Here is a 26,838-nt window from a genome sequence, read left to right on the forward strand (position 1 = left end):
TCCTGACATGGACAGAGGTGGCAGCAGAGAGCACTGTGTCAGACTGGAGAGAATACACCACTTCCTGCAGTGCATACAGCAGCTGATAAGTACTGGAAGACTGGAGATTTTTTTAATACAAGTAAATTACAAATCTCTGGCACTTACCGGCACCAGTTTATTATTACATTTTTTATCACAGGATTTGCCCTTTAATTTCAGACATCAATACAATTTAAGGCTTAGTGAATGACCCAGTCTACATGGCACGCTCTGTGTGATAGATAGGGGGTCTCCGCTCCTGGACCCACACTGGTCCAAACTTCAGAGACTTATCAGAGGTTTGTTTTAAAGGGATTATCCAGACTTGCAAAATCAGGTTGTGTCGTTTGTGCAAGAAAGTAGCTGTGCATTTTTTTCTTATCCTTGATAACCCCCTCTAAAGTTTCGGTACACTTCAAAGAGGCACTGTCGTGGAAAATTGTTTAAGAAATCAACAGGGGTTGTGATTGCAGTTGTGCAATATACTTAAATTTTTTTAGGTTATCTATTTTTCAATGTCTTCTATGTTTCAATTATACATATGGCCATTAGGTGTCTCCCCTCACTGTGCATGTATACAGCTGCTGCGCGTCCACATTCAGTAGCAGAGAATCCTGGGGGTGCTTGCATTGTATGGTCAGCTCTCCTGTCACACAGCACTAAAACCCCTTCAACCATACAGTGATGTTATACATAACACAGAGCATTGTCTCCTAGTAAGCCGCAGAGCTGATGATATAATTAGCACAAGTTAATAATATAATTCGCCTCAGCTGATATACAACCTGCACAAAGGACCGGGACTTCCTTTGTTTGGTCTTTTCTCTGTTCAAAATAAGAGAAGGGAGGCCGTATGTATGATATTGACTTCAACATTGACATTTAAAAATAGAGTATATGGAGTAGCCGCAACCGCTTTTCCAACAAGTACACTTTAAAGGAGAAGTCCCACAAAAATAAAAAGTCACAGGTGTGAATATAAAAAAAGAAAGTGTATCTGTCCCTGTGCAGACATCCCCCGTTCCCATAGCACCACTGTCACCGCTCCTGGACGGCCACCAAATGTAATTTTCGGCTAGCATCCTGGTACATCACGGCCCTTTCTCCTGCTGCTTCAACCTTACGGCCCTAGCTGCAGGAGGCCAGCGTCAGCTATATGTAGAGCAGGGGTGCAGGGACAGGTAAGTAGAGGTTCTTCATGTTCCTGCACCCACCCTAATAATCTTCTTTCAAAAATTGTACAAGAGCCTTAGTATTTGATGTCCCTCTTCTCTACATTGTACGTAAAGCCAAGAAGGTGGGAACAGCAGGAGAATCTTTCTGCAATAGTCGGACATTTTTGGATGCTGCGATTCTTATAGGAAGTTGCCTTCCATTTGGTTTATTATTTTTTCCCCCCCTATTGAAACCATATGCTCTCCTAAATAATGGGAATACAAGACTTTGGTTTCTAGTTGTCTAATATTTTAAGAGCGTTTGTTTTTCCATGTGGAATGTGTTAAATAAGGAGGGTGACCGTACATTAGTAAGAGATTTTCTAGGGAGAGAAATATTAATCATCCCCAGGCTGGAGGTCGCGGCCGTCTTTCTCAAGTGCTCCGCTCTCTAATCCTCAGCAAAAATAGTGCTGGCAGAGTATAAAACTGGCTCCATGTGTGCGGCCTGTTAGAAGCTCCTATCTCTCTCGGGGAACTCTTCACAGATTTGTTGATCTTACCTAGTGAACTTTAGAAACTTGGGAATACAAGGAATACACAGGAGTTTTACTTTTCTTATACTTTAATCAGCTTGTTTATTGGATTGTATAAGGCTAAATATTCTGACTTAAAGGGGTATTCCACTCAAACATAACTTCTGATATGTTGCTGCCCATGATGAGACTTACAATTCCTTCCATACTTGTTATTATTCAGTCTCCTTCCCCCAGTTCTCAGCTGCTGCTTTAAGACACAAATATCTGTGTGAGAGCTTATCTCTCTCTTCCCCTCTTCCCTCCTTCCTTCTGAGACGGCTGATGTAAACAAGTCACTGGCAGGCTTTATCTGCAACACTGTAGGTTGAGTACTATCTGTCTTTCTTGTTCCAGGCATTCTAACTATAATGTGCCCTTGATGTATCATGATTTTTTTTTTCTATTTAGAGAATAGGAATTGACAAGACTGACCCTGGATCATTGACTACAGAGGAGATCAGCAGATTTGTTCGCTTGGACATTGATCCTTCTACAATAACTTGGCAAAGAGGTAACACATTGGGTGGCAGCAGAATTTAAGGGGGTGTCACCAGTTTCATTTAGATTGTCCTGTAGTCCTTGAACTGTATACTCCGACGCTGGAGGGTTAGCTTGGTATACAGACAGGTATACACAGCCCACAAGGGGCCCCGGTGGTGTCGCAGGAGCAGCAGGGATTTAAACTGAATTCAAATAAAATATCTTGGAGTTATTCAGGGTGAGGGCCATTTTTAAACATCTGCCCAGAGATGGGTTTTTATAGAATTAATCACACTTACCACCATCCCACTGTGCAGCCACTTCTGGGTCCTAAAACCCACCCAGCCAAACAGAGAACGGGACATAAAGGAAAGACTGAGATTTCTCCCCTTTTCTTCGGCTTCAATATCTGTCAGATAATTTGTGTGTAAAAGGACCCTGAATTTCTAGCTATAGCTTCCGGGCTCTGTTGTGACGTCACAGGCCCCCTCAGCCAGTCAGCAGCATAGGAAGATTTTGGCTGCAGCCTCTGATTGGCTTAACAGGCCTTTAAGGAGAAGTCAAGCGAAAATTTTTATTTAAGTATTACATTGCCCCCCAAAAGTTATACAAATCCCCAATATACACTTATTACAGGAAATGCTTATATAGTGCTTTTTCCCTGCACTTACTACTGCATCAAGGCTTCACTTCCTGGATAACTTGGTGATGTCACTTCCTGGATAACTTGGTGATGTCACTTCCTGGATAACTTGGTGATGTCATTTCCTGGATAACTTGGTGATGTCACTTCCTGGATAACATGGTGATGTCACGCCCTGATTCTCAGAGCTGTGCGGGCTGTGGCTGCTGGAGAGGATGATGGCAGGGGGACACTGAGGGACACAGGACACTGGAGGGACACTGAGCATCCCCCTGCCATCATCCTCTCTGGCAGCCACAGCCCGCACAGCTCTGGGAGTCGTGACATCACCATGTTACCCAGGAAGTGACATCACCATGTTACCCAGGAAGTGACATCACCATGTTACCCAGGAAGTGACATCACCATGTTACCCAGGAAGTGACATCACCATGTTATCCAGGAAGTGACATCACCATGTTATCCAGGAAGTGACATCACCATGTTATCCAGGAAGTGACATCGCCATGTTATCCAGGAAGTGACATCACCATGTTATCCAGGAAGTGAAGCCTTGATGCAGTAGTAAGTGCAGGGAACAAAGCCCTTTATGTGCATTTCCTGCAATAAGTGTATACTGGGGATTTGTATAACTTTTTTGGGGCAATAAAATACTTAAATAAAAATTTTCGCTGGACTTCTCCTTTCAGTGTCACGAGCCTGGAAGCAGCCACACTGTGGGGACAGGTTGGTACGATGCCGGTGCTGGAGGCAGGTAGGCTCACCCCCTCCCATATAACTAAAGTGCAGAGACAGTGACACCAAATGTGTTTTCCAACAAAAGTAGCTAATAATGAACTGGAAGGAAGGAGGGTGAACCAGAAACATTTACAGATAAATATCTTAGCGTCCAAAAAGATCAAGATGGAAAGGATATTACTAAACTGTATGCAAAAAGTTACCGCAGTAGGTGCAAAAGTTTAAAAGAATCAACATCATAGGAGACCAGTGATGCAGTGAAGCTGGAGGGAGCAGATGTGTATACAGTGTCTCAGTGTCGCTTCTGTGGTGCTTCATCTTCCTTTTGGATATGTTTTTATTTTTCCTTACAAGTGTCTTGTCTGGTTTATAGTGGTGGACACAAATGATCGATATCTTAGGAAAATCACTGTAGGACAAGCGAACACTGAGAAAGGATGTTCCCGCCAGGTATGACCAAAGTAGTGTCGCCCAGGGTCTTGCGAGTGTGTCGCCGGGGTCTTGCGAGTGTGTCGCCCGGGGTCTTGCGAGTGTGTCGCCCGGGGTCTTGCGAGTGTGTCGCCCGGGGTCTTGCGAGTGTGTCGCCCGGGGTCTTGCGAGTGTGTCGCCCGGGGTCTTGCGAGTGTGTCGCCCGGGGTCTTGCGAGTGTGTCGCCCGGGGTCTTGCGAGTGTGTCGCCCGGGGTCTTGCGAGTGTGTCGCCCGGGGTCTTGCGAGTGTGTCGCCCGGGGTCGTGCGAGTGTGTCGCCCGGGGTCGTGCGAGTCGCGAATGTAGTTTGTGTTGACACATTTCTGTGGTGCAAATAAACTTAATTTTAGCCCTCCATTCTTGTGCGGTTTCTGTTTCTTTTATGCCTAACCTCCAGAAGGACGTGTAAGAATCACATTATAATTTGGGCAGCAAAGTAAACAAGAATTTGCTCCCGACTTGAAAGAATCTAAAATGTGGTAAAGTTATTCTAACGGGAATTTTCAGGGGACAGATTCTTCAATCCTCAGGGGGATCTTTCCTTTAATCCTGGAGATTACACTTTGCCCTCTCACTTATAAATCTTATGTTTGATCTGATTATTGGAAAAGACTCTGAGCTCATATTTCCACCTGCCAAATATGCGCTTGGATCCACTCCTGGTTTCGTTAACGAAAGTCACTGACCAGATTGAGGACCAAAAAAATCTCCCCAAGAACTTTTATGTTTTGAGAAGGGAGAGGACTAGGGGTAAGCTGTTGCCAGATAATGGTGGCAGCTTATCTCTTGGAGAACACAAAGGTCGGGTAGTGGAAATTCAACGTGACTGTTCCTTCTCTCTCCCCCATCATCTCTCGGGAGAGTTGAGTTGGAAGGTCTTCATTACACCTTACATTCAAACATGTAGTTCTCCAGATTTGGCTGTCCGGGCATGTTGGCAAAACTCCCTGACTTTTGAGTAAAGTATATGGGCACTTAAAGGAAATAAGTTTTTGCACCGTATTGTAAACAGACTAACAAAAGCAACACTCTAAAATGTTCTCATAGAAAATATATCATAAAGAAAATATCTCCAGTTTGTTATGGAAGAGGTCGTCATTTTGAACAGCACAGCTTACATTATGTTTCCTTATGTAATATTTATCTGCAGGCCCAGTTTGACATTGCTGTAGCAAGTGAGATCATGGCTATTCTCGCCCTAACCAACAACCTGCATGATATGAAGGAAAGATTTGGGAGGATGGTGGTCGCCAGTGACAGAAAAGGACAGCCTGTGACCGCAGAAGACCTGGTAAGAGTTACTCTTCATGTTTCATCACAGCTCAGCTATGCTTCATGTATGTTGGGTGTATGCCAGGTGGGTTAGTGAAGCCGAGCTTTCTACTGAGCCCACTAATATGTAAGATTATAATGAATAGCAAAGTGCTGCATACTATGTTATACATCATGGATGATATCTTCCAGAAACAGCATGACATCTCTCCATGGTCGGTTATTGATGGTGCATCTTGCTCTGTTCAGGTGCATGTACATTAGTATCAGTACTACACTAATGGCCCTATTCCACGGGTCGTTTAGAGGAGCAATATCGTCCGTATTCGGACGATATCGGCCGCTACGAATGATATTCTTCCCGTGGAATAGAGTGCAACGATCAGCCGACATCGTTCATGTCGGCTGATCGTAGCAGTCGCTTGTTTTTCAACATGTTGAAAAACAAGCGACTGATATAGCAGCGATCTGCTGCCGTCGCTCGGTTGAATAGGAGCATCGGCAGCAGGCGCTGCTGTATCCTATGGGCTGCCCGGACGATCAGCGATCACCCGGGCAGCCCCCCCAGCAGCTCGCCGCCGCCCCTCCCGCACTCACCCGCTCGCTGCCGCCGTGTTGAATAGCGGCGGCAGCGAGCGGGGAACGAGGAGCAAACGAGCGCTAATAGCGCTCGTTTGCTCCTCCAAACGACTCATGGAATAGGGCCATAAGCCTGGGGCTCAACATGGCTCTGTTCTTGGAGGAAAACCACAATGCTTAAATAGTTCTTTAAACCCTTTGAGAATTGACCTATCATTTAAAGAAGCTTCTGACATGTCATAGCGACATGTTGGGGTCCGGGTGCTGAGACCCCTCTGATCATTAGAATGTAGGGGCAGGTGGGAGCAGCAACACACACTCATCCTCATCAGAATTGTTTTCTCTATTAAAGTATAAGGATACTGTTCCCGCAGAGCGAGCAGCATAGACAAAAAAGATTGCTGGTTATGTATAAGACATTTTTTTAATAAGCTGTCAAATTCCCATTTACACCAATATGGTACCAAAAACTATAGATCATGGTGCAAAAAGTGTGACCTGGACATCTGTGCATCAATAACGTTTCGGCATGAAGGGGTTAAAGTCCATAGAAGAGCAAAGGAGATTTTTTTTTTTTTTTTATAGTGTGTCAAACGAAGTAATTTAGTTGATGCAAAACATCCCGATAAGTTAGAACTCGGTGTAAATCCATTTCTTCTTGCTCCGTTGTTTTGCTGGGATTTAGCCCTGACAGTGGGGTGAGTAATAGTAACACTTTATAGAGGTCTGTAATGTAGAGATCCACGTATTTCCAACCAGCAGAGCTTAGAATAATAAAATGGCCACCGCTTATTATTATGTGGATAGAATGTGATCCACCCCGGGAAGCCTCCAGTTCTGGCAGAGTTCATTTCTTATCCTTCCCTCTAATAAACCATGGATGTACAGATCCGCTGGGAGTTGTGATTGACGGCCGCCACCTTGTTGTATCAATTAAGTTAAGTGAATCTGACACGGATTAGCGGCGCGGCGGACACTCGATATATTGGCTTATTATGGCCAAGTTTGTTTAATAAAGGGCAATGTGTGTCTGTGTGCGGAGGATTTCCTCTCCCGCCATATGTCTCTCATATCCATCCATACTGCCGCTCTGTAGGCTTCGTGTTTAACCCTTGCATCATGGGGTTTTTTATTGGCAGGAAAGGGGAAGTATATGTTCTAACCATGGTGAACGAACACCACAATAAAGCCGCCCGGTAATTCCTCAGCGCTGTGGCTTTTACTGGCTGCTTTATCCACTATGGCTCTCCTCATTTACTAGGACATGTTTGTACTAGAACTTTAGTTTTGTGGTTTTTATTGCTCAATAAAACCTCTTTGCTACTTACTGGGGGGAACTCCCATCTCTTCCATCTCTCCCGTCTCTTCCATCTCTCCCTTCTGGGAGTTTGGTCACTTTTTCCTCTAGGTTTCATTATGTGAAGAACTTGTGTGTGCCAATGATGGATACGATAAAGTATGTTCTTTTAAAGGGAACCTGTCAGTTTAAAGCATAACTGTTATTGATTTCTGATAAGTGACATTTAAATAAGTGACATTTAAATAAGTATCAATAGTAAAAGTCATTTTAAGAAACTGTAATAGTTTTTATAAAGCAAAAGAGTTTCCTTCTGTACTCAAGCTGTTTTCCTCCCCTCCCTTCAGAAGAAGCAGGATTTCTGTGACCATTATGGTCTATGGAGAGGGGAGGGTTGAGGGGGATGAGTGAGCACAGAGAGGAGAAAAGTCATTTCTGCACAGCACAACATCCTGCAATCTTCTCTCACCAAGATCCCAGACCTGCACTGACCTTTCTGACCTGTGAATCCAGCGTTTTATGTGCCCAGACAGTCTCCAAACTGTACAGCTGCTTCTCTGCTCTTCCTGCTCACTCATCCCCCTCGACCCCCCCCCATAGGTTATAATGGAGACCGCAAACCCGTCTTCTTTTTGCTCTTCAGCAATGAAGATGACTTTGCCTGATTATGAGCAGATACGTTTCTTAAAATCGCTTGTACTATTAATTTTCAGAAAAAAAAAAAAAGAGACCGTTATAGTTTAATACCACCTAACCTACACACAACATGAAACCCTCACCATACGGCCCCTCTGACTGTCCAGCTGACATCATCCAAAATATAGAAATTATTATCACATTGGATCTATTCATCTGTCTCGTTTTATGTTCTCAGGGGATTACAGGAGCTTTGGCCGTTCTGATGAAAGATGCCATAAAGCCAACGCTGATGCAGACATTGGAGGTATGGAAACCCTTTAAACAAGCAAGACTTGTAAGATCCTGTAAGATACTCATTAAGAAACAATACAGTGTTGTAGTTTAAATGAGAGGTGGTCAAGCGCTGTACTCTATCTCCATCAACCGCGTAGACTGAGTGACGTGGCGGTGTACACTCCTTACGCCGCTGTGTTTAGAGAACAGGACACACTGGACCCTTTGCACATTTCCCTCCTCTATCACGCTTGGCTTTTTATTTAGCGCCAGGTTTTCATCAGATCTCTGTGCCGGAGACATTTTACCACCTCTGAACTTACACCTTAAAGGGGTTCTCCCATCGCCCCCTCTTTTGTCTTTGTCCTGCTGTGTCCTGATCTCACTTCCAGGTTTGGCAAAGGGAGAGCAAGGTGTTGTGTCTCCCTCTGGCTAATCCAAGCCCTGGAGACGTGGGATGTCAGAGATAGAGACATAATATAAGTGGAAACATACTTTCCAGCCCCAACCACCAGTCCTGTCGTTGCCCGGCCACCGCTCTCATAGCCAGGTGCAGTGGTCAGGATCCTAGGCAACCGCTAACAGTGAGACAGGAGCCAGACCTCAAAAGAAAGCAATTTTTCTAATGCAATGTGTTTGCAAAATATTTTTTTTTTGCGTTTTCAGTCACCTAACAAAGATTTAGAAGATTGGAATACCCCTTTAGGGTACCTTCTCAGCGAAATCCGATGCGGATCCAGTGTCAGTGCATCCCTATGATAATACATACTCGCAGCAGGATGGACGTCCCCCGGCGGCTGGAGCGTACATCACCTCCTCCCCCCTCCAGCTTGCTTCGGGGGTTCCCGGCGTCTGCTCGTCCAGCTCAGCCAATCAGTACGCTGCCCCCCCTCGCAGCCACTGATTGGCTGAGCGGGACGTCTAGCCGAGAACCCCCAAAGCAAGCCAGAGGGGGGAGGAGGTGATGTATGCTACAGCCGCTGGGGGGTTAACTTAGTTGCAGCGGGATGTCAATCCCACTGGGTGTATGTATTATCATAGGGATGCACGGACACTGGATCTGGTACATGTGAAGGTACCCTTAATAATTCCTGCAGATAATCCAGAAATCCATGTACATGTCTCGCTGTAGAGCAGCTCGCCTCCTGGGTCCTATATCTGTTTGCACCTCTGTCCCAGTTGTATTCTGTAAGCTTGCTGATAGTGCGTGTCCAATGACTGATGCGCCATATGCTTAGATGTGATATACAGGCCGCTTCCTCTCTTCCCATCTTTCGGTCTGGTATTTTCTTTTTTCTTTTCTTTTTAAGCCCCTATAGCCAAGACAGTATATGGGAATTTTCCTAGCGCTATCTGTACCTGTTTACTCTGCAGCAATGAAAGGACGGGTCATGTTTTCACAGATGGTGGCGGCAGGAGACGGCCGTGACTCTGGCTCGGCACGGTGACGGTTAAACATTCTTTTAGATAACTGTGTGAATGAATAGGTAGTGGTGACAGATGGCCGTGACAGTGAATCTGTGGAAATATCTGCTATTCTGCTCTGCGGGGACGATGCTGGGGATGGGATACAGGGGGAGGAGGAGTTCAGTGTTAGACACATTGGCTCTGTGGACGAAACACTGAACCGGACTTCAAAAACTGTTAGAGACTATGGAGGGCCGCCACAGCATGATACGTTATATACTCCAGCTCTGTTTACTGACGGTTTAGAAAGGAAGTAGTTTTAAAGTTGCTAAATATAAAGGGGAAGTTTGGGGGGGGGGGTACAAATCAATTCTGGCAGAGGATGGAGGAACGTAAAGACAGTTTGTTATTGGACCTTGCTCCTGTGCCGCATCACTGGGCTACTGAACCCAACCGGATGTCGCTTTCTCCCGGCTTCAGGGGACGCCATGACCCGGCTGACACATCACTGAAGGGTAGGATTTAGCCCGCTCAGTCAATCAGTGAATGGCTGCCCCAGTCCTGCCCCACTCACTGACTGCCGGCTGGGTTGTAACATAACTGCAGGGGAAATCATGACCCAAATCTACACCAGATTTGGTACGTTAGGTGCACCGCCAGCTGGATTCACTAAGAGGCGTCTGCGTAAATTTGGCCAGGGAGAAGGGGTCGGGCCTAATTTAAGACCAATATGAGTAAGTACCAGTAAGTTTATCAGCAGCTTGACCTCAGAGTAACGCTCCCAGCATAACAGAGAATACAGTGTTGCAGGTACAGCCAGCCTGGGACTTGTTTACCTCAGCTGTCTCAGAAGGGGGGGGCAGAGAAAAGCTCACGCACAGTTTTTTGTGTCTTCAGCAGAAAGCAGAAGCTGAGAACTGGGGGAAGGAGACTGAATAAATAATAACAAGTATGGAAGGAATTGTTAGTCTCACCATGGGCAGCAACATATCAAAAGTTATGTTTGAGTGAAATACCCCTTTAATTTTCATTAAAGCGTTACTGTCACTCCTATCATACCCATTACAGGTATTGGTATGGACAGGTGTCATATTTTTTAACCCTTACTATGCCTGTTGGTGCTTTTATTTTATAAATATTTCTCTGACTTTTAACAGGGGTCTCCAGTTTTTGTCCACGCTGGACCTTTCGCCAACATTGCCCACGGCAGTTCTTCTGTCCTGGCAGACAAGATCGCATTGAAACTTGTGGGTGAAGACGGCTTTGTGGGTGAGTACACCGAATCGGTGCTTGGTGGATACACAGTGACCGCAGGAATTTATTCATAGGATGTTTTTGCGTAGTTGTCATTGGTGTCACCTTGTTAAGAGCTCTCAACCTTGTCCGGACTTAAAGGGGTACTCTGGTGAGAGAAAATGGACTCTATTTCAGTCCCAACCCGTAGAGTCTGCAATGTCTGTAATCAGCATCTTATATATGTTTTGGGCCGGTTGTCAGCAGTGCACGTGGCTCGCCATTACATTTTGTCATCACATTTAGATTCGGATCAAAGACGTTTAAAAATAAATAAATAAATAAATAAATAATGGCTCTATCAATACATATCAGGGATTCGGAATCCACCTATACCCTGGCACTTACTCCTGGTGGAGGGGGCGGGTGCGTATCCTGATCAATAGCGTCACAGTGCCGTCCCAGCAATATCATTACATCTTCCATTGCTGCGTGTTACTTTTCTGCTCAGTGAATTATACGGCCCATGCACGTCCCCTTATAAACAGTAGCAGCATCAGTGGTGAGTAATGTGGCGTATGTACACGCTATAACGCGCTTAATGTCTGAAAAACCACCAGAAATAACTGAGTTACCAGTGTGCTGTTACTTGTGGGTCACAGGGGCTGCTTAGACATGATAGAAGGTTAAAATGGCGTTATAGTCATGTAAGCAAAAACTGCAGAGGATGAAAGCTGCTTATCAGCTGCTGTATGTCCTGCAGGAAGTGGTGTATTCTCCCCATTCGGACACAGCGCTCTCTGCTGCCACCTCTGTCCATGTCAGGAACTGTCCAGAGCAGCAGCAAATCACCATAGAAAACCTTTCCTGCTCTGGACAGTTCCTGACATGGACAGATGTGGCAGCAGAGAGCACTGTGTCAGACTGTAGAGAATACACATCTTCCTGCAGGACATACAGCAGATGATAAGTACTGGAAGACCTGAGGTTTTTAAATGGAAGTAAACTACATATCTGTAAACCTTTCTGACACCAGTTGGTTTGAAAGAAAAAAAAATGCTCTAATACCCCTTTAGGGTGCGTTCACACCTACAGGATCTGCAGCAGATTTGATGCTGTGTTCAGTTATTTAAATGAAATCTGCTGCAGAAAATCCGCTGCAGATCCTGTAGGTGTGAACGCACCATGAAGGTTAAAATGTCAGGTATAATGACACAAGAGAAGATGAGTTTGTGTGTCCTCTCCATCTTATGAGAAGGGGAGGGGTCTTCCATTTCTAGCAATCACTCATATATCATATTGCCGCTAGTCCTGCGACGTCTCGTACTATAAACATCCTGTCGTCTTTACAATAAGATCCTCGTTGCTTTCCTCCTTGTTGTTTCGGAGTTACAGCAGGAAGATGACCTTTCCGTTTGTCGAGTTGTTCAGATAACGTCTCACTATTAAGCAGGTAGATTCCTGGAGATGGGACAACGGGCCGTTCTCTTTGGCTGTATCCTCTGCACTATGCTTAGCCTGGTGTCAGTAACTTGCTGCTTCGGAGGATTTATATACATACAGTGGGATTTTCTGGAATTTTTTAAATTGATTTTCTCTCTGATGACCTTAACCAGCGATCAATATTACCCCCTCTCCATTCTGTGTAGGGGCGGAAAACTTGTAAAATTGACAGCGTATCCAATACTTATCCTGTAAATAATGGTCTCCAATTCGTTCCCTAGTTTGAAATCCGATCACCAAATCTTTTATTTTGCAAAATAATGCCGTTCTGGTGCAGTTAGTCGTGTGCTCCACAGTCCATTTAGACTGCTGGCCCGCTCCGTTAATTATAATTACAGAGGAGGAAGGCAAGGGACGCGCTATGTTCAGATCTCGTTTAAGACCGGCCGTTCAGTGACTCGGCCAGGTCACGGAACGGCCGGTCTCTAAAAAAGATCATCTGTAGTACCATTCAGATGATCTTTGCAGCCGCAGAGTTCTGATACGGGCGCATCCGTGCGCGCCCGCATCAGAACTCCTCAATGCACACTATGCAACGAGCAGCAGGAGCCACTCGCTTCATAGCGACATGTCAGTTTCTCACAGCGCCGCAAGAGATCCCAGCCGGAGTGTATTCTATGTGTATGTATATATGTACTATGTGTATACACTCTGGCTGGGATCCCATAGGGGGCAATGTTACTTATATTTTCGTAATAACCACGGCCGTTGTTGCACTTGGCAAGAACGGCCGTAGTTTTATGAAAATATACGTAGTGTGAACATAGCGACGTACTATAAGAGACATAGCTTCCTCCTCAGTGTCTCCTGTGCAGTAGGGACATAGCAGCAGGTTACATTCGTTTGACTTGCTGATAGTTCCCCTTTAAAAAAAAAAAAAAAAAAAAAAACTACCAGTGACAGAGGCGGACACAGACTGTATAGGGCCCCTGTGCAAACAATTTGCCTAGGCTCCCCCATAAGCAAACCAGCAGGGGGCGCAGTATATGCCGAAGTATAGAAGTAGAAGTCTATGCAGAAGTATTTGTAGTGCAGTCATCCCCCTCCCCCAGCTCCCGCCCATGCAGCAGGTGAACTTTTTAGTTACCATCTATTCCATTCCCATCTGCCCTCCCCGTGCTGCCCACTCATGTGCCTCCCGCCCCATGTTGCCCACTGATGAGCCTGGGGGGCCCCTCTGTTGGCCTGGGCCCCTGTGCAACTGAACAGGCTCCAAAAGTGATATGCCGCCACTGACCAGTGAAATGACTAACCTTGTCGGGTAGTGAAGCCGTGATATGGCCGTACAGCACTGCAGAGCCATAAAGCCACCTAATGTGTGATTTCATGACTCCAGGATTCTCTTAACATCTAAGCACAACCCGGCCAGCATTGTAAACCAGGCCTCAGGATGTAAAGCCAGGCCCAGCGCAGGTGATCCTCAAACCCGGGCCGTCCCCACATGTAGAATGTATATGGGGTATGGGACAGAGTTCACTTGCTGCTACACATTCTGCTCCACCAGTTTCCCAGCATTCTGTTTACTGGTGAAGATTAGGTCATTAGATCCTTTATAACAGTGCTGGTAGGAAACACATGGGCCTCATGCCTTAAAGGGGAACTATCAGCAGGTGAGACGGATCTAACCTGCTGATATGTCCCTATTGCACAGGAGACACTGAGGAGGAAGGGATGTCTCTTATAGTATATCTCTTATAGTGTGTGTGTCTCTTATAGTGTGTGTGTCTTATAGTGTGTGTGTCTCTTATAGTGTGTGTGTCTCTTATAGTATATCTCTTATAGTGTGTGTGTCTCTTATAGTGTGTGTGTCTCTTATAGTGTGTGTGTCTCTTATAGTGTGTGTGTCTCTTATAGTGTGTGTGTCTCTTATAGTGTGTGTGTCTCTTATAGTGTGTGTGTCTCTTATAGTGTGTGTGTCTCTTATAGTGTGTGTGTCTCTTATAGTGTGTGTGTCTCTTATAGTGTGTGTGTCTCTTATAGTGTGTGTGTCTCTTATAGTATGTGTGTCTTTTATAGTGTGTCTCTAAAGGCCCTATTCCACGGAACTTTTTCGAACGATTATCGTTCATAAAATCGTTCAAACGACCACTTGTTAACGATATTCGTTCTGTGGAATAGCTGTAAACGAGCGAACGACAACAGCGAAATCGTCGTTGAGTCGTTCACTATTTTTTTTCAACATGTCGAAAAAAATCGTTGGTCTTTCAACAAAAATTTGCTAATCTTTTCGTTGATTAAAAAATCTTTCAGTCCTTGAAATGTCTACCTACATTTCCCCACGTTTTAAACGACCATGTAACGAAGTAACGACCACAAAAAAATCGTTACACTACAGATATCGTTCACGTTCCCACACGTATTATGTGTTATCGTTCGCTTAAAAAAATTAAGTGCTCGTTAACGAGCGGTCGTTGGAGCGAGTCTATGAACGATAATCGTTCTGTGAAATAGGGCTATTACCTTCCTCCTCAGCAGCGTTCTGGTGTAGCTAGTAGTTTGCGCCATGGTCTAGTAAGACCGTCCGGGCCGCATCGATGCTATGGGGACAGTCAATCCTCCACATGGATGCCCCAGTGCTCCTAACAGTCTCCCCGGACCATGGAGCAAACTACTAACTGCACCAGCGGAGGAAGATAAGAGACACGCTGTAGGAGACATCCCTTCCTCCTCGGTGTCTCCTGTGCAGTAGGGACATAGCAGCAGGTTAGATTCGTGTCACCTGCTGATAGTTCCCCTTTAATCTGCATATACACTTATATAGTCGGCAGGTACAGCAGAACCTGATATGTCATTAAAATCCATTTTCTCTCTAGGTTCCCATCGTGCCATCAGATGGCGGATCCAGCACATTGTCGCAGATGGCTGTGCACACTATAATACTGTAAGAGACTGCTGTGACTGTAGAGGATGGAAGCCGGCGGTCTGTGTTATCCTGTCTGAGCACAGCAGGTTGCGGGGCCCAATAAGTCGCCATGCAGACAGTTGTTTCCCTGCTCCCTTTTATGTCCGCTCTACATGGAGGAATGTAAAGTGTCATTCTCTGAGTAAGATGTAAGACAGCGGTAAATGAGAACATTCCAGCCATAGCTGACATTTCTGCTTCTCTTCTAGGAGCAGCTTTGTACTGGGGGCCCCTTGTTTATAATCTAGGTCTTTCATACCTATGAATGTAAATTGCTGACACCGTGTGACAGCCCTTCAGCCCTGAAAGAAAGCGTGAACTCACACTACTACTGCCGCCATATCGCTCGCTGACTGTGTCACAATGTCTCAGGCCTCTTCCACACACGGTTGGGTCTAAGCATTAGTGGCACATTATTACTATAGTCACAATTACACCTTAAGTATCTTTAGATGTGTATTCGATTAAAGGGGTATTCCACTCAAACATAACTTCTGATATGTTGCTGCCCATGGTGAGACTAACAATTCCTTCCATACTTGTTATTATCTTTTCTGTCTCCTTCCCCCAATTTTTAGCTGCTGCTTTCTGCTGAAGACACAAACATCTTCATGTGAGCTTTTCTCTCTGTCTCACCCTCCCTTCTGAGACGACTGATGTAAAGAAGTCGCTAGAATGTAGATCTTTTGGTTAACGCGTCTGTTTGGTCGATATGTTTCTTCAGTAACTTGGTGATTTTTGGTTATTCTGATTTATTTTTATTTTGCGTTCCACGATGTGTATCCAGTGCGGCAGAGAAAGCCAATATGCTTTGTTTCACAATGTTTGAAGGCATTATCCTTGGTTAGAAAAACATGGTGCCCTTCTTCCAAAAACAGCGCCACTCCTGTCCTCAGTTTGGGTTCAGGGGTTTTGAATCTCTGTTCCAATGAAGTGAATGGAGCTGAAATGTAATATCACACGCAACCTGAGAAAGAGGAGTGGCGATGTTTTTTTTGTTTGCAGTTAAGCTTTATTCACTTCTATGGAACCGCTTTGCAAAATCTGCATCCAGACAGGAGACAAGAGCAGTGCTGTCTCTGGAAGAAAGTGGCCATGTTTTCCTTACACTGGATAACGCCTTTAAGCCGCCTGGCTAAGCTCCAAGCTACTTATCTCTTTACGTAGGCACCGCATCTCCAAACTTTATTGAAGGAAATCTCCCACATATGCCGACTTCCTCCACTTTACATTCTTCTTTCCTGTTTTCGCTCTGCTTTGTCTATTACTATCGCTACAATATAGTTTTGTAAGTTAAAATCTCGATGGAAAAGTTTATTAACCACCTAAAGATTTCTTCAAGTGTGTTGTTCTCTTTACTGATTTTCCTTCTAGTTATGTTACCATATGACTTTTTATGAAATACAGGGGGAACCTTGGTTTAAGAGTAACTTGGTTTAAGAGTGTTTTGGTTTAAGAGCTCACAGTTTTTCAAAATAGTAACTTGGTGTAAGAGCATTGCTTTGGTATAAGAGCTCCCTGTACTGGGTGGTAGGGGGAGTGGGGGAGAGGCGTGGTCTGCATAGCGGGGTCTACAGCCCTGTACTCTGACCCAGGAAGTCTCCCTCACCTTCTAAATCATAGCAGATCCAATTCAGGCTGGGGCTTACATCAGGGGACAGGACTGTGGGGGTAATCTCTTCATAGTTGTAAGCCCTCTCTCCCCGGACAGAGAGTGCTGCTATACTGTGCCCACATCTGTCCTGATCATTCCTTCCTGCTCCCTGCAGTCTCTATCAGTCCTGATTCGGTCCTTGCTGAACACTCACCCTTCCCCATTGCTGTCATGTGACCACACAGATCTCTGACAGCAGCCCTGCTTCTCTATTCTAGCCTGTTGTACTACACTACTGCATTATGGGGATCTGCAGCTCCATCCTGTATCTACAAACTGCTGCTGTGTTATCAGGGTTATACAGTTACTATACATTATACACCACATGCTGCTATACTGTACAGTAAATTATATATCACATATCCAGCTGCTGTGTTATCAGGGTTATACAGTTACTATACATTATATACCACATGCTGCTATACTGTACAGTAACTTATCACATATCCAGCTGCTGTGTTATCAGGGTTATACAGTTACTATACATTATACACCACATGCTGCTATACTGTACAGTAACTTATATATCACATATCCAGCTGCTGTGTTATCAGGGTTATACAGTTACTATACATTATACACCACATGCTGCTATACTGTACAGTAAATTATATATCCCATCCAGCTGCTGTGTTATCAGGGTTATACAGTTACAATACATTATACACCACATGCTGATTGCTATACTGTACAGTAACTTATATATCACATATCCAGCTGCTGTGTTATCAGGGTTATACAGTTACTATACATTATATACCACATGCTGCTATACTGTACAGTAACTTATCACATATCCAGCTGCTGTGTTATCAGGGTTATACAGTTACTATACATTATACACCACATGCTGCTATACTGTACAGTAACTTATATATCACATATCCAGCTGCTGTGTTATCAGGGTTATACAGTTACTATACATTATATACCACATGCTGCTATACTGTACAGTAACTTATCACATATCCAGCTGCTGTGTTATCAGGGTTATACAGTTACTATACATTATACACCACATGCTGCTATACTGTACAGTAACTTATATATCACATATCCAGCTGCTGTGTTATCAGGGTTATACAGTTACTATACATTATACACCACATGCTGCTATACTGTACAGTAAATTATATATCCCATCCAGCTGCTGTGTTATCAGGGTTATACAGTTACAATACATTATACACCACATGCTGATTGCTATACTGTACAGTAACTTATATATCACATATCCAGCTGCTGTGTTATCAGGGTTATACAGTTACTATACATTATATACCACATGCTGCTATACTGTACAGTAACTTATATATCACATATCCAGCTGCTGTGTTATCAGGGTTATACAGTTACTATACATTATATACCACATGCTGCTATACTGTACAGTAACTTATATATCACATATCCAGCTGCAGTGTTATCAGGGTTATACAGTTACTATAAATTATACACCACATGCTGATTGCTATACTGTACAGTAACTTATATATCACATATCCAGCTGCTGCTGTGTTATCAGGGTTATACAGTTACTATACAGTATACACCACATGCTGCTATACTGTACAGTAACTTATATATCACATATCCAGCTGCTGCTGTGTTATCAGGGTTATACAGTTACTATACATTATACACCACATGCTGATTGCTATACTGTACAGTAACTTATAATTTTACATGTTGTTCAGAATATAAAATCATTATTTGTGGTGTGGAACCAGTTGTCTACATATCAGTGATTTTCTTATGGCAAAACTTGCTTTGGTGTAAGAGTGGATTTGGATTACAAGCGCCGTCCTGGAATGGATTATGCTCCTAATCCAATGCACCACTGTACAATTTTGTAAAACCCCCTCCTTTTGTTTTTGGCTTGGTTCATGGTGTGTTTTTTTTTTTCCATCCATTTTATGCAAAAAAGGATGTATTTGTGTCCGTCCATTTTGATCTGTTTTTCTATTGACCTCCATTGTAAAAAAGATTTAAAAAAAAGGATCAAAACGCATCAGTTTTTGTAAGCATGGTCAACCACGTTTTTGTGTATGCTAAAAAAAAAGCTGATGCGTTTTGATCCTTTTTTTTAATAAGGAAAGTCAGCAGAAGAACAGATCAAAATGGATTCTCACAAATGCATCAGTTTTTCTTCCCTTTTTTGCATAAAACTGATGATAAAAAACGGCAAAAACACAGTATGAACCCAACCTTATTCAAAACTTGTAAGAAATGTCCAATCTTAGATTTCTGATATTAGTCTTTCAATCTGATGTAGTGAATTTCCAAAACTGAAAATTAACGTTCCCAACGATGCATAATGGTAGACCGATTAATCCATGGCTAACCTAGGCACGCACACAGTATTTTGAACCTTATTTAGCACCTTATTGTGGTCAGTATTTTACTAAAACCAAAAATTTACAGAGAGAACACACACACACACACACACACACAAAACCAAAGCAAATTTTCTGAATAACATGTAAAACAAATGAAACAGTTAGAAGTAGCTGGAAGGAATGAGCAGGGCAGATGTGGGCACATACATGCAGCACTCTCTGTCCGGGGACAGAGGGGTTACAGCTATGGAGAGATTACCTCCACAGTCCTGTCCCCTGATGTAAGCCCCAGCCTGAAGTGGATCTGCTATGATTTGGAAGGTGAGGGAGACTTCCTGGGTCAGAGTACAGGGCTGTAGACCCCGCTATGCAGACCACGCCCCTCCCCCACTCCCCCTCCCACCCAGTACAGGGAGCTCTTACACCAAAGCAATGCTCTTATACCAAGTCACAATTTTGAAAAACTGTGAGCTCTTAAACCAAGTTACTCTTAAGTATCACTGTCTATGTATATACGGCTGCATGTGTAACTTGCTGCTTGATATTTCAGTTGAACTTTACACTTGTCTTTTCATTCTTCATATTTATTTAATGTTTTTATGAAAGGAAATTAGTCCTTTTCTACTAGTTTATTTACTTTGGTGAAATCCTTTGTTTTTCTGTCATTGTATTGGTGCGGTTACTCATACTGCTCTCAGATAATCACTATTGTACCAAACATGTGGGATTTATTTGTAAGGTATAAATGTGATTGTTATCTAACACAAGTATGGTCTTGCTTGGATATTATTACATACACAAAGAAAGTCACCCAAAGTTCACGGTATGTAGCGGCAGTGAATATTAAGTTACAGATACAGTGAGGCTAAGCGGCATGTACCTGCACCATGAAGGGGCACGGTCGCAGCCGCCCACTCCCTGCTTGTGTTGATGCAGGTATAACACTGACGCACTACCTTCTTTATTTCGTCTTTTTTAAAATATTTCTCAAATTTTAAAGGGGAACGGTCATCACTTTTAAGCAGCTTGAACCACTAGTCATGGAGACTGGCCCCCGGCAGCTTCTCCCCAGCCCACCAGACTAGGTTGGCTCTAGGGAGAGATATATCGATCAATGCCAATGGGGCTAGGAAAAAAGCAGCCAGGACAGCCCCTGTGAGATGCAGTTCAGGCAGCATGAAAGTGATGACAGGTATGCTGTAGAGACATATCAGCAGGTTAGGTTTACAGTGGAGATATCGGGCCACTCCTTGCTGCACCACCACTTGGTAACCTATCATTTAAGGTGTGAACATATCCTTAGTTCACACGTGATGAAGCAATGTATGCATAAATACCTGCAGATTTTATGCAAAATATCTTGTAGATGTAACCGTTAGGTATACGTGATTCCAACCGTCCCTATAGTTGGCCATCATGGAGAAACGTAATCCATCAGCATCAAGTAGCATGAAAAGCCGTGGGTTTTATTTAGCCAGCATACATAGGGGACTGTTTCCACCCCGTGGGGTCTTTATGAAGCATTGATAAAGACCCCACATTGTTGAAACGTTGCCCTTGTGTATGTGACTTGAATAAATCCCACTGTTTTTTATGCTACTTGATTCTGTTGGATTATGTTCCTCCGTGATGTTACATGGCCGTCTCCAGGGAGTCCAATGGGCATGCCTCCGAATTCTCCTACCAACCAAAGCATCTCTACAAATGTCTCAGGTTCAGGATCCTCGTTTTATGGCATTTCGTAGAGACTTGTCAGAAGTTATTTTGATTACTCTTGGTCTGAGTGATCACACCCATGCCGATCGGGAAAACAAGTGGGTAGAGGACCGTTGTAAGCACGTCCTTACTCCGCTTAGTTGTGCTCATAATGTAAGTCTGTGAGCTCCAGTTGCAGACCGTGGCCGCCATCGGCCAACAGTCTAGAATGAGTCTTATACTGTGTTGCAAATTACAGATAGTATACAGAGTATTTTCTATGGACATGCTATGCCACCAGTAAATGCATACTACACAGGTGTTTTGGTAATTTCTTTTTGAATATAGATTAGTTCTTTTGTGATTTTTTTTTTTTCCCCAGGTTCTTGCAGTAATGAGGATTACTGGAGACCAAGGGGTTAAAAGTGAAGAAATAATAGGAGTCCGATTATATTCTGTCTTATCACTGGTAACACTAGTCGCATGAATCTTCCGAGTTGTCTGGAGGTTTCCTTTCCCTTCTGTCTTCGCGGACTTGGCCATCTGGACTTGGTTAGCAGCCGTGTGTTTTTACACAGTCAGAGGTTTTCGTATTTGACTCATTTTCTATAACAATTGGGGCTTTTTGTTGCCATTCTCATAGAAGTGTTAGCCGGCTGTCGGTGATATAAGGCTCTCGCTCCAGGCCGGCCGCTGCTCCATAGATGTGGCCTCCTCTTCCCGGATCACATAGCTGCAGTGAGTGCTGTTAGTTTAGATAGCCAGGTGGGTGGTCACCGCTGCTCAGCTCCAAATGACCACCCTGAAGACTCCTGACTGTGATGACAGGTTCCATCTTAAAGGGCCCTACCTGAGGTGCTGCCAGTGTTGCTGTAGCTGCCAGGCCCCTAGTGACAGGAATAACTCATTCTCTAAAGCTCTGAAACAATCCAAATCTTTATTACGTATTCACATAAAAACACCTACGCGTTTCGAACACTCCAGATTCTTAATCATGATTTTTATATCTGGTATCATGCCGTGGTAAGCTCATGTGAACGCCGGAGCATCTCTTAAGTGCTTAAGACTTAATGGCCTAAAGCCAGAAGGCACCAAGTTTGGATTTCTGGGAGGGCTGACCGCAACTGCCCAGAGCAGGAGAGGTTTTCTATGGGGATTTGCTGCTGCTCTGGACAGTTCCTGACATGGACAGAGGTGGCAGCAGAGAGCACTGTGTCAGTGGGAGAGAATACACCACTTCCTGCAGGACATACAGCAGCTGGTAAGTACTGGAAGACTGGAGATATTTAAATAGAAGTAAATTACTAATCTGTATAACTTTTTGACACCAGTTGATTTGAAAGAAAAAAAATGCTTAAGTTTCCCTTTAAGTTTATGGCTCCCCTTACTTGCAGCTATGTAAGCGTGTAACTAGTACCATAGCGTCTCTGCATCAAAAGGAAAAAAACTATGTGAATAAATAAATTCCTCAAGAAACCTTTATATCGTTCCTTTGTCAGATATTGTAGTTGTAGATCCAGAGTGGCGCATCTGGAATGTTTAGGGGATCTACACTGTATTTTAGGTGTCAGGAGTCTCCAGACTTTATATTGGGTGTCTGCCCATCTGCATCGCCAATGTCTTACTGTGACAAACACCAGATGACGGCCCTTTAGTCTACGAAACACAGAAATCTCGCATTGACATCAACCTTTTGGCCATGTTTCTGCTTCATGTCAGGTTAAGCTGTGTTGTGTGTGTAAGAAAGCTGGCGTAGCGTGTGGCGTCCTCATCCGATGGTAGAAAGCCGCCCCTCTAAGTGTCCTCGCTGCCTCCGGCAGGCATGCTGGGTATTTACTTCTCCAGGAATATTTACAGAGCGCAGGAAGGCGCTTTTATGGAAAAAAAAATACAGTATTAGGCTATGTTCATGCAGTGTCCCAGAATAGAGTTTCTCCTCTTGTTGTTTTTCTCAAAAGTGTATTCTTATATCTGAGTCGGTCAGTATTTTATTGCCTCTGTTCTGGAAACTGTGGTCCACTGCAAACTGTGTATCCTGTCACCTCCTCAGTATTCAGGTCTACTTTTTCACTAATTTCTCATGTATATTCAGTCCAGTATGCCTAATGGTGTGATGATGCAATGACTTGATGTCACGTGACTGCCCCTGCTGCCATGGTAACCCCAATAGCCATCGAGCTTTGGCTGGGGATACCATGTGACTTCCTCTCTACCTCAGTCCTGTCTTCTACCTTCAAGGGGACAGGTTGTGTGTCAGTCCTGTCTTCTACCTTCAAGGGGACAGGTTGTGTGTGTCAGTCCTGTCTTCTACCTTCAAGGGGACAGGTGTGTGTGAGTCCTGTCTTCTACCTTCAAGGGGACAGGTGTGTGTGAGTCCTGTCTTCTACCTTCAAGGGGACAGGTGTGTGTGAGTCCTGTCTTCTATCTTCAAGGGGACAGGTTGTGTGTGAGTCCTGTCTTCTACCTACAAGGGGACAGGTGTGTGTGAGTCCTGTCTTCTACCTTCAAGGGGACAGGTTGTGTGTGTGTGTCAGTCCTGTCTTCTACCTTCAAGGGGACAGGTGTGTGTGAGTCCTGTCTTCTACCTTCAAGGGGACAGGTGTGTGTGAGTCCTGTCTTCTACCTTCAAGGGGACAGGTTGTGTGTGAGTCCTGTCTTCTACCTACAAGGGGACAGGTGTGTGTGAGTCCGGTCTTCTACCTTCAAGGGGACAGGTGTGTGTGAGTCCGGTCTTCTACCTTCAAGGGGACAGGTTGTGTGTGTCCTCTCTCCACTGTCAGGAGAGAGACACGTGTGCTCTGCTGCTCCAGTGTTACTAGAAGTGTTCTGGTCCAGTCGAGACCTGGCTGTGTCTTCCTTCTCAAGTCCTAAAGATTCTCATCTCAATCCAAGATCTGGGTGCCCATTCTTCAGTCATTCCTCTCATCATCTCTCATCATCTCCCATCATCATCCACAGCAAGTATTCGTCTCAGCTTCATTCCGCCCAGTATCTTATCCTCAGTACTACTACTCCCATCATTCAGTACGCTACCATCACAGCCTATTGCAGCATCACCTATTGCTTTGCCTTATCCGAGTCTGCCTTATTCCCGGTTGCATCCGGAGAGACTGTTGCTACTAGTTACCACCGTTATAATAAATACACAACTACCGTTGTTTCTGAACCCTGGCATTGGTGTAATTATTGGTGCCCTGACTAAGGACAACGAAGAATTGCTCGGCCTCCGCTTGGTCAGATTCCCGATCTATAGCTGCTATCCCTCGTGCCCATACCGAGACAACCATCAGGCAAGTGGCTAGCCGGGTTCCTACCCTGTACTACCACCACCAGTACTACTACCCTCAGCGGAATGGCCCAGCGTATTCACACAACGTAAGTCTAGTATTTAATCACGGCTGTTGTTGCTGACTTGCAACAATGGCCGTGATTGATACAAAACTTACATTGTGCTGCAGCTAGAGGGAATCCCGTCCGGAGTGTACACACATAGTACATATATACATACACATAGTATACACTCCGGGCGGGATCCCTAGTGGCCGCACGAAAAGCTGACATGTCTGGCAGGTCACACAATGGGATGCTGGCACACACAGGTGCAGCCGCATCCTAATTCAACAGAAATTAAGATCATTCGACCGCCACTGCAGTACCTGCCAGGATGACACCTGGCCTTCACTGACACCGGCCGTTCTGTGACACGGCCAGGTCACAGAACGGTCGGTGTCATACAATGTGTGAACCGGGCCTTACAGTAATAGTACACATATCTAACAATATTACAAAGATGCATAATGGTTTCACCCACCCCCTTCTCATCTTATAGGGTATACATGCCTGATGAAGAGGGGATTGCACCCTCGAAACGCGTTGCATCAAATAAAAGCCTGAATTTGACTTCACACCAGTGCCAGGAGTTCTCTTCATTCAGAGAAGTTACAGGGGAACGTGGCCGGTGTTCCAATAGGGGTGGTTGCGCCAGACAAATCCCACCAACCTCTTCCGTTTACCACTATTGGTATAGGGTATACATGCAAGACGGCCAGAGGAAGGAAGTGGAGCTCTGGTGAGCAAAACAGCTAGAACCTTTTCTGCTCCGTGGAGAACCACTTTAACCCTTTGAGGACCAGGCCCAAAATGACCCAGTGGACCGCGCAAATTTTGATCATTGCGCTTTCGTTTTCCCTCCTCCCCTTCTAAGAGCTCTAGCACTCTCAGTTTTCTATCTACAAGGCCATGTAATGGCTTATTTGTTACAGGAATAGTTGTACTATGTAATGGTGTCTTTCATTTTACCATAACATGTATGACGGAATCCAAATATATTATTCATGAAGATATAAATAGGTGAAATCGCAAAAAAGAATGCAATATGGTAACGTTTGGGGGGTTCCTGTGTCTACGTAATGCACTATATGGTAACAGCGACATGATACGATTATTCTATAGGTCAGTCCGAACACAACCACATGCAGGTTACACAGATTTTCTAATGTTATCTATTTTTTTTTTTTTTATGAAATCTTTTTTTGCCAATTAATTATTAATAAAATGGGCCTATTGTGACGCTTATAACGGTTTTATTTTTTCACCTACGGGGCTGTGTGGGGTGTCTTTTTTTCCGCCATGATCTCTAGTTTTTATTATCATATTTGTGAAGATCGGACGTTTTGATCATTTTTTATTAATTTATTTTTATATATAATGTAACATCAAATCCGTAATCCGCGCTTTTTTCCCCCCTCTTTTCGTGTACGCCGTTCACCGATCGCAATGACGCTTGTTATATTTTAATAGATCGGACAATTACGCACACTACGGTATATTATATGTTTATTTATTTTTATATGTTTTATTTATATAATGGGATAAGGGGGGTGATTTTAACTTTTATTGGGGGAGGGGTTTTGGGGTAGTGATTGGTGTTTTTAACTTTTTTTTTTTACACATTAGAAGTCCCTTTGGGGGGACTTTTACATACAATAGTGTGATTGTACACACTGATCACTGCTATGCCATAGGCATAGCATTGATCAGTGTGATCGGCGATCTGCTCATTGAGCCGGCCTGTGCAGGCTCAGTATAGCAAATTGCCGATCGGACTGCACGGAGGCAGGTGAGAGACCTCCGGCGGTCCGATACAGCGATCAGACTGCGGGGGTCCCGATCGGTAAGTGACAGGGGACTCCCCCTGTCACTTACACTTAAACGCTGCGGCCGCTTAAGGGGGTTAGTTAAATGCGATCACTGCAGCGTGTCATTACCGGTGAGGTCCCGGCTGCTCACTGCAGCCGGCCCCCACCTCCTATGAAGCGCGCTCCACTCCGGAGCGCTCTTCATAGCGGGAGAACCACCCAGGACGTACAGTTACGCCATGGGTCGTCTGGTGATGGACTACCATGACGTAACTTTACGTCCAGGGTCGTCTAAGGGTTAAGGGGTACTCGGGAGACATTAAAATGTTTTCTGATCAATTGGTTTTTTGAAAGTTATACAGATTTATAAATTACTTAGTAGTTGGCGCCGCAGGAGAAATACTCCTGATTTCCTGAGCTCCCCTGAACAGGGAAGGTGTCACCTAAATTTTCTTTTACTGATTAGAATTATTCTAATCTGTTTCTATTTTCTTTACTTTATCTTTTTTACTTCACTTTTTGTACATTGTTCTTGGGGCGGCCATATTGCCTGGCTGTTCTTATTAGCATTTAGTGACATGCTTTACAGCAAGACTCATGGACATAGACAACAATAGACAGACACTGTCCCATTGAGATGAATGTGAGACATAACTGAGTGCCCTCTGTGACCTGTGAAGAGGTCATCCCACAGGGAGCTGCTATTGTCTCCTCTATCTACTGGTGTCACATGACGCTGCAATGCTGTACAGATCACTTTACTGCAGCCTCCTCTTATCACCACAGACACAACAGGAAGTCTCAGCTTCGTTTTAGACCCAGTGGT

General features: G+C 44.3%; 1 protein-coding gene across 3 annotated transcripts in view; it reads left to right on the forward strand.

Annotated features, from left to right (window-relative positions):
* The window catches only part of MTHFD1L (methylenetetrahydrofolate dehydrogenase (NADP+ dependent) 1 like), a 148,852-nt gene that overhangs the window by 57,742 nt on the left and 64,272 nt on the right, over nucleotides 1-26,838 (forward strand). For all 3 annotated transcript variants that reach the window (XM_069955376.1, XM_069955374.1, XM_069955373.1), the window contains 5 exons: nucleotides 2,162-2,264; nucleotides 3,988-4,064; nucleotides 5,232-5,372; nucleotides 8,104-8,172; nucleotides 10,706-10,817. In XM_069955376.1, the coding sequence (XP_069811477.1) occupies nucleotides 2,162-2,264; nucleotides 3,988-4,064; nucleotides 5,232-5,372; nucleotides 8,104-8,172; nucleotides 10,706-10,817 (502 nt within the window). The remainder of the gene's footprint in view (nucleotides 1-2,161; nucleotides 2,265-3,987; nucleotides 4,065-5,231; nucleotides 5,373-8,103; nucleotides 8,173-10,705; nucleotides 10,818-26,838) is intronic.

Source organism: Dendropsophus ebraccatus, chromosome 15 (assembly GCF_027789765.1).
Source record: "Dendropsophus ebraccatus isolate aDenEbr1 chromosome 15, aDenEbr1.pat, whole genome shotgun sequence".
NCBI classification, from domain to species: domain Eukaryota; kingdom Metazoa; phylum Chordata; class Amphibia; order Anura; family Hylidae; genus Dendropsophus; species Dendropsophus ebraccatus.